Genomic DNA, 13,802 nt, shown 5'->3' on the forward strand with positions numbered 1-13,802 from the left:
TGACTGTAATTAATTACCTCTTCATCGGTTGACATTATATTCCATAACGTTACAGTTTTGATGCTGTTTCATGTCAGATGATCGTAAAAGATTACATGTGTTAGTATCGGTTGTTTCTTTTTCTTGTTCACTTGTGTTTTCTTGGAAATTCTGTACAGAAGATGTGTACTAGCGCCCTCTACTGTATAACAATGAAAACACGGATTCTAGGAGCACAAGTATAGTTCAAATATATTTAGACTTTTTGTAAGTATAAGTCAAGTATACTTAAATTACATTTTAAGTATATTTCTGAGAAGTACATTCCTATTTTTAGTTTAAAAGAAGTATACTAATAGCACACTTGAATAAACTTCTTTTTTGTAAGGGTTGTTAAAGTAGATACACGTGAATAAGGTATAAGTGAAATCAGCTGGATTTTCCTCTAATGTCCCTGATGTAGATCAGCACAAAACTTTATATATTACTTTCTTTGATTTCCAGTTTTTTTGTTTTGTTCTTTTTTTTTATCTGACTCATTAGATAAATAGTTAAATTGGTAAATGTTAATTGAATTGAAATATCAAAATAGTATTCAATAGTATCAAAAGAGAACAGAGGCTACCCAAATAATTTACTTCTAAGTAATTCTTAATTCAAATCTCCCATTGCTCATACAATATTTTGATCTGAGAAGTGTGTAATTGTACCTTTTAACTCTTATTATAAACAAACAATTGGCTAAGACAATAAAATAAAATAAATGTAGTTTTAAGTAATACAACAAAAGAAAATAACAATATTTTTTTTTCAACCTGAAAACAAGAACAGTCTGATATTTTAACATCTGGTGTTGGATACAAGTTTTATAAAGTGATAGTTGACCCCAAAAAATGTGTAATTTAATCACATGTAATTTCAATCTGTTATGACTTTCTTTTTTCATGCAGCCTTGTGAAGTATATATAATCCCCCCTTTGAAATAGTCTAATCACATTTTGTTGCTTTGCACACTGAAATGAAAATGGATAGTTTTTGTTTTATCCAGCTCTATTTCCTCAGTGCAACTTTTAACATCCAAGTGAAAGATATAGCATGAACATGTCAGAAGTTTTTTTTTTAATTATTATTATTATTAACAGAATGACTTGAGTTGGAAAAAGGATGAAAATGACTTGTAATGTAAACTCAATCAGGTGTAGCTAATCTTTTTTTTATTATTTTTGTTGTTAAAAGTATGATATGAGTTGGTAAATTGATGTGAATTCGTACGACCACACTCGTACAAATTGATACGATTTTTGCCAAATCGTACGTATTTTACGAGTTGCACCATTCGTATGAATTTGTACGAATTACCTACACCAAACCCCGCCCCTAAACTACCCGTCACTGGGGTTTCTAGGCAAATCGTATGAAATCGTACGAGTGAGGTCGTACAAATTCGTACGAATGTAGCCCTCGTTAAAAATACGTACGAATTGGTCGTGAGATAGCGTTGGCTAATCAGCTTCTCAGTGGCACACAAAGCCATTTGACATTCAACTGTGATCGGCTGTGGTCATTTTGATTTGCTCAGCTTGAAAACATGAGCATTTTAGTCCTTTTTAGTGCAACATACTGCCCTGTCCACACGAACGCGGGTATTTTCAAAACTTTTTCTATGCGGTTTGGCCGTTCATCCACACGCAAACGCAGCACCAGGTCACTGAAACCGAACAATTTTGAAAACTCCTGCCAGGGTAAAGATTTCCAAAACTTCGGTTGCAGTGTTATCGTGTAGACTAGTGATGGTTCGTTCTTGAACGATTCGTTAATTTTGAACGAATCTTTAATGTGACTCGGGACGAACGAGTCGTCTCTGAGAGTGATTCGTTCAGTCGCGCATGCGCAACTTCCTGTGGCTTCTGTACTGAAATGAGTTCACCTGTTTCGAGTCTTGACACTGAATGTGGTAACCAGTGTTGGGTAAGTTACTTAAAGTAATCCACTACAAATTACTAATTATTTCTTTAAAATTGTAATTTGATTTCATTACTCATTACTGCATTTAAAATGTAATCAGATTACTAATTACTTTTAAAGTTACTTTTCAAGTTATCAAACCTAAAAAATGCACTACAAAGATACTCATAGTTCTTTCATTAATTTTAATATTGACAGAAAAAATAATACACAACAGGGACAAAGAGTGGTTATTTTGTGCATGAGACAACAATATCACAAATGTGGCTTGTATGGGAGGGTTGCAATAAAAAAGCCACTCTTCAAGAAAGGCCACATGCAGTCATGACTGAGCTTTGCCAAAACGCAGCTTGAAGATTCTGTGGTAGATGAGACTAAAATTTATTTATTTGGCCTCCAAACGATTCTGTATGTCTAGCTCACCTTCCAAATAACAGTGTTCCTACAGTAAAGCATGGAGGTAGTAATATCCTGTTATGGGGGTGTTTCTCTGCAGCAGGGACTGGAGCACTTGTCAGGATAGAAGGAAAAATGGATGGAGCATAATGCTGTCAAATTGAGGAAAATCTGCTGCCTTCTGCCAGAAAGTTGTCAATGGGAAGAAGGTTTACCTCCCAACATGACAATGACCCAAAGCACACAGCAAAACTGAGCACACATTGGTTGAAGGAGAAAAAGGTGAATGTCCTTGCAAGGCCTAGTCAGAGCCCAGACTTAAATCCCACTGAAAATCTGTGGAATGACTTTAAGACTGCAGTCCACAAACACTGAAAATGGTAAGAGAGTGAACTTGGGGAGTTATGGAAAGTATGGTGGGGTTGTATGGATTAGTCTAGATGTGCAAAGTTAGTAAAAACAAATCCCAACAGACTAAAGGATGTAATTAAAGCAAAAGGTGCTTCAACAAAATACTGACACAAGGGGGTGATCCTTTTTCCAACTACATTATTTTGGCTCCAACAATTGTATAGTAAAAAAACTACATGAATAATATTTTCCTATAATCATTGTAAGTATACAAATGTAGTGGTCTATCTAGTTTATCCAGCATCACTGCAAAAGTTTTGTTGTTATGTGATGCTGTTTTAAACAATAAAAACCTTTCATCCTTAAAGTGTTAAGCCACACCATCTCTAATGGACCCCTGTTATTGGCTCCAGCTGACAAGAAGTTAATTACTTCATCAGACATTCTAATCAGTGGCAATAGAATTTAGGAATATTACAATGGATTTCCCAGAAGCTGATAAAAAGTCAGTCAGTCATTCACCTCTGTGCCACCACTTATGTTGAACAATGGAGGTGTGTATTTAAGCAAACAGGACATCCTTATTTATCAGAAAATAATTCACTTGCACACACACACATACACGTTGTGTATTATGTACTGTCTTACTGCTGTACAAAGTGTTTAAAATTAATGTATGCTTTTTGCACATATATGAGACTGCAAATATTAAACAGGGACTAGAATTACTGTTTAGTTATATGTAGTCTTATATTCTGCTTTTTATTATCAGAACTGTTTCTACATTGTTTGCTACAGTTTATCTTAAAACAACATTTCTTGAACCAAGTAAAGAATGTAATGTTAAAAAAAAATTCAGTTGTAAATAAAACAAGTTGTTTCACAAGAAAATATTATTTGTCTTTCTAGTTCTAAATTTCATGTTTAATTCAATGTGTTACCTGCTGTTTCTTTGTAATTCTTTATGAAATTTGCTTGCAATTTCTGAGAGAAAGTTGTTGAATAAACACACTAATACACAATTTTCAGTGTTCTCGTACCACATAATTAATAAACAAAATATCGTAACCATAATAAATATCTATTGTAATTGTTTAATTATAAATCTTATTATAACTAAATAAACAATTAGAAAGATCAAAGAAAGATCCAAGTGAAATTTTAGTAGAATTTTAAATTAGTTATAAGTTTTATTGTTCTATTTTTTGATTTGAAAACCATTTGAATCTGATTCATTCTCCAGGGCTTCCTTTACTTCTCATTTAATGCTCAAGAATGAGACATCCTTTTATGATAGCACATCTTCCTTGGGCGTGCAACAGAAGAGAGCTCCATAAATACTGATGGTGATGTCAGAGACACCATAAACAGACGGTGAGTTTGCTGATGTGTCTCTTCCTTTGAATAAACACTGGTGACATCTGAATAACCATAGGAAAACACCACACAAATGGTTTATGTCTCTGTGTGCGCACAAAGTGCTTTATTTATTTATTTAAATGCAAAAAGTGCAAAAAGCAAATATGAAATTTTGAAATTTGTATTTTAATATTTTAATAAACTGTACAACAATGCTCAAACACTACTGGTATCGGATGTCAGAGTGTATGACTTGCAGCAAAACAACTCGAGCTCCAAGAACAAAAAAAGACTATTCAATCCTATTAATAGGTGTTGTATAGCTGCAGAGAAGGTGGCAAGGGTGAATGTGTGTATGTTTGTTGGGTTTAACAGTGGACAGAAATTCCCACTGTAGAGATTTCTTAGAATAGACAAATGGCATAATCTTTCTCTTCCTTTTAAGAGTGAATACTCTGAATATTATATAACTGAGCAATAGATCATCTTTAATGTATTGCCCTAAAGTCAGTTTCACATTAGTTTGAAGTCAACAGGAAATTATAGAGGTCAATTGTGTGAGGACAGCACTGTGCTCTTAAACTCCCTCTATATCACACACCCACAGAGAACACTGGTACAACTTCCCTTCTTTTCTGTTAGACTCAAGACAACATACACCTTTCTTATCTCCCTTTTCCCTTCTATGCTCTGACCTTTGCCCCTTTTACACCTGTAGACAGATGAATGTGCAGTGTTTGTCTCAGGCTGTCAATATACAGGAAGTCAGACCACATCATCAGCACGACTTAAACACAGAAAACAGCCAAACCCACTGAACTCTTGCCAGAAGAGAGACAGTCTGCTCACTGTGTGTTAAAATTACTTGAATGCTAGCAGACCATAATATAATTTTTTACAGAATCATCAAACAATATATCAGGAATAATGCAGTCAGGCAGTCATTATCGCATAAATAAGGTGTGACTGTACAGCGAATGACCTCACTTTTTTGCATGGCTACTTACCAAATAAATAAAGGGAAATTAAATATTGATTTGAGTTGAATTTACTTTCTTAGTGTATTTGTAGAGACAGAACAAGAGCAAAGCAAGGAAACAGGCTTCTTGGATGGGCAGTCAGTTATAAAATGCTGACAAGGACAAAAGTCATTATATAACAGTAAACATCTGTACGTTTTAAAGTTTGTTTTTTTAAATCTCAAATTATTGATTTCAATTCAGAATTTTAACAACTAGCTAATACATTAACTGAAATACAGAATGTATACTAGAAGAGATTAAATGGAAATCATTTTATGTGAAATATAAAGCTGCTGTTGGAAGTGAATGTTAGTCTAAAGCAGTGATTCTCAACCTATTTTGGACTACAAGACCCGCAACCGTCAACAACAATATTCTTTTCCAGGTGTTTGGTATTTACTGGATAAAGGACGAAGGATAAGAATATTTTTTTTTTCTAAATATTTTTACTACAGGTTTTACCCAATAAAATATTATCATAAAAATAATAATTAAAAAAAAAATTATAAAGTATATATTATTAAAAAAATGCCCACAGAGTTATAAGATTTACTAACTTACTTGACTTTTCCAGGTCTAGAAATCACACTTTTAAAATGAGGCTTCCTCATATATTTAGGGGTTTCAAAAATGTGGACTTCCTGGTTCTTCAAAGACAAAAAAAATGAAATAAGAAATATTTTTGGTTGACTTAAATACTTGACTTGTCTTATTTTAAATCATTTTAAGTCAAACTGAGGCCCCCTTGGAAGTTTGCTGAGGCCCTCTATTGGGCCCCAGGGCCCTGTTTGAGAACCGCTGGTCTGGAAGCAGATGAATTCCAATGTATAGAATTGAATGAAATTAGGTTATTAAGGTTTAAAGACCAAACTAACAGAATAAAATCACTGACTTCAGTGCGTAAACACGAATGTTTACAGGAAACTAATGGTACAAAGATACTGAGGACAATAAGCTCGTTAAGCCTTAATGAGCAATCTGGTTGGTTAATATGGTCCATTTTAACATGATTTCATCTAGCTGATCAAGAATAAGGTCAGCGGGAGGTTTGTATTTTGGGTGGTTCTTTTGTACTGTCATTAGAACATTCTAGGACCTATTATTAAAATATACAAGAATAAAATCGGAAGAGCTCTTATCCTGACAAAGACCTTTTGTTTAGTTGCCTTGAATTAATTCAAGAGGCTGAAAAATTGCATGTAAACAGACACTGACTTAAACACATAAACCATTTTCGTGACCTTTGACAGTCCACCTGAGAGCTGAGGACAGCCAAAAACATGTCTGTGACTTATAGTCATGCGTTAATTTATTGGGTCTCTGGGGTAGAAGGAGAAGGAAAGCCTTCCTGAAAAGAAGTGAGGAAAGAGAGGAACAGGGAGGACAGGGCAGAAGGAAAGAGAGTAAACGAGAAAAAGAAACAATAGCATGCATTCTGAAATATTGCATCGGGAGGTTGATCTCTGCCCCCATCACACAGGACTTCATGGATATACGCAAACAGGCTCTTGCTTCATCAGCCAACCAGTCAGGAGGACGTCCCGCAGGAAACAGTAATGTGGGTCTGACACAGTACAAAACTCAAGACATTAGGCAAACACACCCAAACACAAACACACACATACATCACTACACTTAAAAACGTACAAAAACTAAACTGCCACTACACACACAAGCCCATGTGTAAAGACACAGTTTATCACACAAAAGTAGAGCGGATACAATTACACACGTCATTCTCTTGTTTATTTTATCTAGTCCAACACACTCTCTTTTAACCTTAAAGCATACAGTTCACAGCAGTGGTCACTAGTTTGAGTCCCAAATGGGCCCTCTGAGGATGTTGACATTGTGTGCCCATAAAAATGTTGTATTTGTAGGTGAGAACTGCTGGTTCTAATGTCACTGCCCTTCCTTTGTTCACTGTCATTGCACCCCAGAGCAAGGCACTTAACCCTTAGATGTCGAAGAGGCCTTCCTGCAGGCCAGTCCTGCCATTACTCATGAATGCAACCCAACAAGACAAGTTGATCAAAATATGTGTTACTGTGCAGATATCATATTTAAAATAATTCTGTTTTTCAATTGATATAAGCAGTCATACCTAAAACCCCTTAATTTAGTAGCCTACTAGGTGATGGTTGTTATTTGTTCAACTGGAATGCTTTGCAATAGTCCTATCATCAAACACAGACAATAACTGATTACTGAAATCAACACAATGCTCATATATAACATTTAAATATATACATTTTTATTATCAATCGTATAATATAAAAATATGTATTTCAATTAATATAATTCGTAATTTACCCGAAACCCAAAAATTTTGTAAATTGTGATGTTTAATGTGAGAAAAAAAACCCTTCTCGTTATAGTTTTACAGCGAACAAGTTACACCGAGGTGAACTATAGAAAGCTCTCCTGAGATGAATTAATCTTTATAAAAATTATTTACTCTTTATTTTAACTTCTTGGAGTTGCCTCCTGAAGTAGCTTGTTATGATGACTGGGTAAATTTCCGTCTCCACTTCCTGAAGAGTGATGTATACTTGTTTCCTATTTGGCGTAATAATTTATACGATTTGAGCTCTAACTTAACATAACTTAAATAATACTCGTGAAGTTCAGCATGCAGGATACAATCGGCGATTAATCTCCGTTCAGGTTTTACTGATACTCAGTTACCGAGAGGTAAATAGATCTCTGGGACCATCTAGTGGGGTACCTCTCTCTTCACTGGAGACAGCAAGTCCTGAAGGCAGTTGAGATTACTTTAAGATTACGAAGTAAACATATCTTTCACAAAGATTACATTGAAAAGTGTTGGCTATCGCAGGCTTCTACTTGTGTTGTCAATAATTCAGATCACCGTTAATGTTTATATGTCAGGAATCTGCAGATAAGATTTAGAATTTAGCACAGTGAGCACTTTACAAACTCTTATCGGATTTAACAGAAGCAGTGAGCCTCCTTGGACAATAAATAAATAAAAATCAAGTAGGATTATTTATTTAATTAGGCTACGTTAGAGCTCCATCTAGTGGTCTTTGATGGTGTAAACTTAGGTTCAGTGTCATTTTATCCATTTTCTTTCTTTCTTTTACGTTTAAAAATGTACACTAACACAAGAATGAAGACTTTCAAATTAGTGGCTCAGATTAGGATGATCTGATTCCGTTGAACGTGTGTCAACCACTTTCATAATATCACATGAGCTGTATCTCTAACTGGACTGAGCTAATAAGAAAATGTATCTGCATTTATACCAACACAGTTTTAAAGACCACTGCTGTATAGGTTATTTTGGAAAATGATCTTAAAAGTAAAAAGCCTAAATGATCATTGCAGGAGCACAGTAAGACATATCCATCGCAAGTCCATCGCATGGTCCACTAGAGGTTGCCTGAACATTCTCTTAATTTTTGAGTACCTCTGTTTTTTAAGGCTAAATAATGAATTTATTAATGATTTTTTTATTATTATTATTTGATAAATAGTGCTAATTAAATGTAACTGTTTTGGCCCTTCTAGAATGTGTGTTAACCAAACAGTTACATAGTATGAGAGGCATTGGGGACCAGCAACTTCATTTTCAAACATTCATCTGAAGACAGCTGTATCATGTAGTTTGTTAATAATCTTGTCCTTTGCCACTGGCCAAAGGACCAGTGTAAATATTGTAAATATACAGTTTTGTGGTCATTTAATATAAAGATTGATATCTTAAAACAACTGCAGTAGATTATGGCATTTAACCATTAAAACACTCTTGAGTAAGTAAAATGACTATGAAAAGGCGCAATAAATTGAGATTAAAGACCTAGAAAGCTACGGAGAATTTTGACACGTGCAAGTTGTCTATCAGCCTGCTTGTGTGGGGCTCTTTAAACTGTCCATTAGTGCGCCCGCGCGCGCGTGTCAGTGCTGAGACGAGCGCTAGCGGAGGCATCAGTGGCGCATCTCACATAAACGCCGCTGGAATATAACGGCTGTTTTAGGATGTGAACGGGTCTCGGCCTCGTCACCGGCCAAAGCTTCTGTTTTCCCATGACAAACAGATGCGAGAAGAGAGCGACCGCGCGCGAGAGTGAATGGGACGGGGGAGCGGAGAGATCCTCGGTATTATTATGAGAAATGAGGACGGGGTTTTCGGAGCCGTATTTGTTTTGCTCGCAGAGATGAGGCGGGGGGTAGCGAGTCGCTACAACATCTTTGGGCTCCGGCCAAGCATTACACTGTTTTAGCACATATATACCGCCGCGCTTGCGTTTTCATCGTCAACTACTCGTTCGATCGTTACGGTTTGCATCCCGGAAAAATAATGCAGCTGTCTCGAGGACATCTGTGAGATTTGCGGACTGCTGTTGCCGCTGTCATGACAGACGCAGGCTTTACCGAGCAGGCGGTGTGAGAGAAGCACGGTCCCAGCTGCAGCAGCACGGCCGATGTGGGCTGCGTTTACCGGGGGAGATTAATCTGTAAATTCTGTTCGCGTTATTCCTCTTTAATCGTATGCAATCTCAGGGAAAATGTCCTCTCGGTCTGCTTTACCGTCTGCGAACGACCGGAGCACAGATCATGTAAGTATCTTCATTTCAAATTAATTATCATTGTATTAAAATATCATCTCAGTGCCCCGTTCCCATTCATATCCTACAACGCCCAGTGTTTAACGTCAGGTGCACCGTCATTTTTGCAGCCCGGATGAATATCAGGCATTCATTGCCTAATATTCATGGGAGGATGGAGAGGCAGAATACAGTGGCCCATCTACGTGTAGCAGGTTCTTTGGCAAAATGGGCCGCATCCTTGAAAGTGCAAAGCAGCAAAAGAGGCGCTGCGAAACGCGCAGGCAGTAGAGCTCAGGGCAGGCCATCCGCATAGTGTACACATCAGCGCATCATCTGCGCACGAGCGCCATGCGCTCTCAGCGCGCGCTCTTCTCCCAGAGAGCGGTTTTGCTTCATTGGCAGAATTTGCGGGAGGAAAGCAAGAAAACACTCTGTCTCTGCATATCAGAAAATGAATATAGCCATTCGGGGCACCAGAATCGACTAGGGAGGGTGGCGTGAGGTTTCATCGTCAGCTGTGTTCTGCCGTTAGCGTACAGAAACTGACGCACTGGCTAGTGTAGTGGCCTACCAGTTCTGCGCCAACAAATTACAGTGTGGTTCATGAACTGACTCAGACTTGTGTTTGCTAATGTATTTAGTGTTGCTTCAGTAAACACTAATCAAAAACAACTATTGGTTATTTACTGATTGTAAACAGGTTGGGAAAAAACACTCCTGATGGTAACATTCAATGTATTTTTACACACTGTAAATTTTAAAGTAATTACACAAAGGTAAATGTTTTAAGTAATTGATTGGAATATGTTCAACTAACCAAATTTTATATAATGAGCGGGTTCTTGATGTCTTAACGCAGCTTTGCATTTGTCTCTCTCAATATATTAGAGCCCGACCGATATGGATTTTTGGGGGCCGATGCCGATATTAACTCGAAAAGAGCCGATTTATAAGCCGATATTTTGATTTTGAAAATAAACTGGATATTAGACCCATTTCCTATAAACTACACTTACACAACATTCAATAGTAAAATATCTGCCTGTTCTATGTTGTGGGCTGTATAAACCATTTTCCAGAAGGGATTTATGTTAAAAAAAAGCCTTAGATTACAGTCCCTCAGTGACTAAACAATTGCACATCAAGAGTATATATTTTTTAATGATCAAAAGAACACTGTAGAGGAATCTTTGCAGAAGTAGTCACCCACACTTTGCTGCTACAGCGTTCACCTTTTTTCAGCCATCTGTGCACAGAGAAAGAATAAAGCATGTGTATTAAATAATATCACCATGTATCATTATATCATGTCATCATTAGAATTATAATAATAATAAACAGGGATCTCCTACATAGGCAAAATTTAGAAATAATAGAGAACAATATATATATATTTTAAATTTGTCAAGCAATAGGTAATTATTACCTACTTATATTTAACTATATTATTAAACATTTTCCTGTTATGGTGTCTGTAAAGCTGCTTTGAAACAATCTGTAAAAAAAGAAGAAAAAAAGCGCTTGGCTCACATTTATTTACATGTCCCCTCTGGTTTAAATTTCGTGACGCACCTACTGTAGTTACTGTAACTACACTATATTTGCTCTCACAGACACTTCACACGGACCCGTATATCTTCTCCTCTTGCTTTCTCTTTGAGTCTGAATCAAAACATCGTTATGCGCTGCCGAACGTAAAGTTAGCCTACTGTTACCGGAAGATTACGGAATCAATTCGAAGTTGAAATGGTTAACGTTAGTGCTCATGAACACACCGCTGTCAATTTTGAGAAGAACCACCTTTAAACAAGTTAATAGCAAGCATTTAGGGGCCTGCTAAAAAAGGAAGCTCGTTTGCGATAGAATAACGTAACAGTTGTTGTTTTTTCGAGGCACGCTGTACATAATTCTAGTCATTGACTACACGCGCCCCCCTGCCCACAGTTACGCGGTCTATGTCTGATGGGAAACACTGCAGATATATTTAGAATAAGTTAAAACGCTAACGTTATAGTTTGCACTCCTCTTTATTAACGTTCGCGCTCTTCCACTGATAAACATGGTAGCTTTAGCTTTGTGGCTAATCTAATCTAGCAATGCATTAGCGGCTGTAATTTGATGTTACAGAATATTTAGAAGTGTAATGATAGGACCGTTAGCTAGAACTACCACACACGTGTTTTTATATACAGTGTAGAATGAACTACAATCTACAATCATTTCACATGAAAACAGACAGACCTCATCCCGTCAAAAGAGTACATCTCAGTGGCTCGGCTGATAGCTTTCTTTTCTGTAGTGGATTTTCTGGCACTGTTGTCAACTGGGGAGCTGCAGAGCTCCCTCTGGTGGGCAAACTATGCAACACTCAACACATGAGTTCATGAGACTCTGGTTTTTTTATGTTTCATCGGCCGTTATAAACGCCGATGCCGATTTAAATGCAATTAGCTCATATCGGCCGATAATATCGGCCGGCCGATATATCGGTCGGGCTCTACAATATATATATATATATATATATATATATATTATTAATTGCTTTCCCTTTATATATGTTATATATTTCTCTGTGTGTGTGCACGTGAGTTCGAGCACTATATAAACTGGCCACTTCAAAGGGCCCTTCGGAATGAAGGATTTAGAAGGGTACAACTGATGGACACTTCGGGCTCCCATGATCCTTTGCACAGATTCTTTGCATGATGATGGCGACTCCGTGTGGGATCGTGATGATGAAGCGGAAGGGCACTTCAAGAAACAGTTGTTTGGTCCCCTACACCCTTGAACCCTTCGAAACTCTCACTCCGGAGGGTAAACCCTTTGAAGGGATTAGGGCATAGGGATGAACCGTTCCGAATGGAACACAGGGCATATTAGGGATTTCCTGGAGCCTCATCAGTTCTGTTACTTCTGTTACATATGTGGAGTTTCTGCGCGAGGGCGCCCTCTGGCTTCCAGTATGAATGAAACAGACATCACATGTGTTTATAGCACTCAATAATGGCCACTCCTTCTATTTTTGTAAAAATAGGTAAAATAATACTTCTCTCAAAAGAAATTTGAAGTAGACATATGATAATTCTTTTTTTTTTTTTATGGTACGTATTGAACCATAGCGTAACTGTATTGTTGCATCTCTAACACACACACACACACACACACACACACACACACACACACACACACACACACACACACACACACACACACACACACCAGAATCCTCCAATTCACATAAACCAGAATCTCCAGTGTCATGATCCTTCAGAAATCATTGTTATATGCTGATTTGGTGCTTAAGAAACATTTCATATTGTTATCAGTTATCTTTTAATTAAAAAAATATTTTAGAACAATTGTTATTCTTTAGAAAAACTGCCTAAATAAACACATGATTCAGAGATATCACAGAGATGATATATCTATGCCATCAAAAACCAACTAGATAAAGGCATCTTAGTATGTGACACAAAAGTATATGTATGTAACTTGTTGAGCCAGAATTGGACCAAGATAACTAAATACCCATCCATGCTCTCTCCTGGCTGGATTTCTCTCAAGAGACTCTCAAGATTTTCCTAACAGTCTGTGATAGTTTCTTTCTTTCTTTCTTTCTTTCTTTCTTTCTTTTGTTATAATTATTTAAAAATCAGAATGAGAGCTAGTGCACAGTATGTACAATTTGGCATATTTTGTATACAGTGTGTGTGGCAGAGTCCAGTAACAGTAGGCCAGGGCCAATCCTGTGGTCAGAGGTGCAGATGGGGACCTGGGCATGTTTTGATTTCTGTATCTCTTAAGGGGACAGTTTGAGCCGTTAAGGAAACTTTAGCAGACGTTAGCCTGAGTGTTCAGGGCTCAGTCAGGTTTAAATGTGCTAATCTAAATAGAAAGTTTAGTTTCAGCTGTGGCAGACTAAAACTCCCAAGGCAAAGTAAGTTAATCCTGTATTATAGGGCAGAATTACTCACACACACCAATGCCAACCTCAGTTTTCCCACACACTCTCGTATACCATCATCACATTAACAATCTGAATGATAATGCATATGAATTTTTATAATTTAGTTTTCATGTTTATGATAAGCAAGCTAAATTATATTAATTTCCCCTTACATTTATGTATTTCTGAATACTTTTAAACACGTTAAGG

The 13,802-nt window shown here is 36.9% G+C and overlaps 1 protein-coding gene across 4 annotated transcripts in view; it reads left to right on the top strand.

Moving 5' to 3' along the window:
- The first annotated feature begins 1,932 nt into the window (after positions 1–1,932).
- The window catches only part of LOC109059711 (MAP/microtubule affinity-regulating kinase 4-like), a 30,266-nt gene continuing 18,396 nt past the window's right edge, over positions 1,933–13,802 (top strand). The window contains exons 1-2 of one of the 4 annotated variants that reach the window (XM_042756411.1): positions 1,933–1,947; positions 3,935–4,065. Coding sequence is in view for 2 of the 4 variants with exons in the window: in XM_042756410.1 (XP_042612344.1) it covers positions 9,605–9,655 (51 nt within the window). In the remaining 2 variants the exon portion in view is untranslated. Of the gene's footprint in view, positions 1,948–3,934; positions 4,066–8,729; positions 8,849–8,971; positions 9,656–13,802 lie in introns of those variants that run through there. The other 3 variants (XM_042756412.1, XM_042756410.1, XM_042756413.1) reach the window with 3 other exon arrangements.

The sequence above is a fragment of the Cyprinus carpio genome, chromosome A5 (genome assembly GCF_018340385.1).
Source record: "Cyprinus carpio isolate SPL01 chromosome A5, ASM1834038v1, whole genome shotgun sequence".
In the NCBI taxonomy this organism is placed as follows: domain Eukaryota; kingdom Metazoa; phylum Chordata; class Actinopteri; order Cypriniformes; family Cyprinidae; genus Cyprinus; species Cyprinus carpio.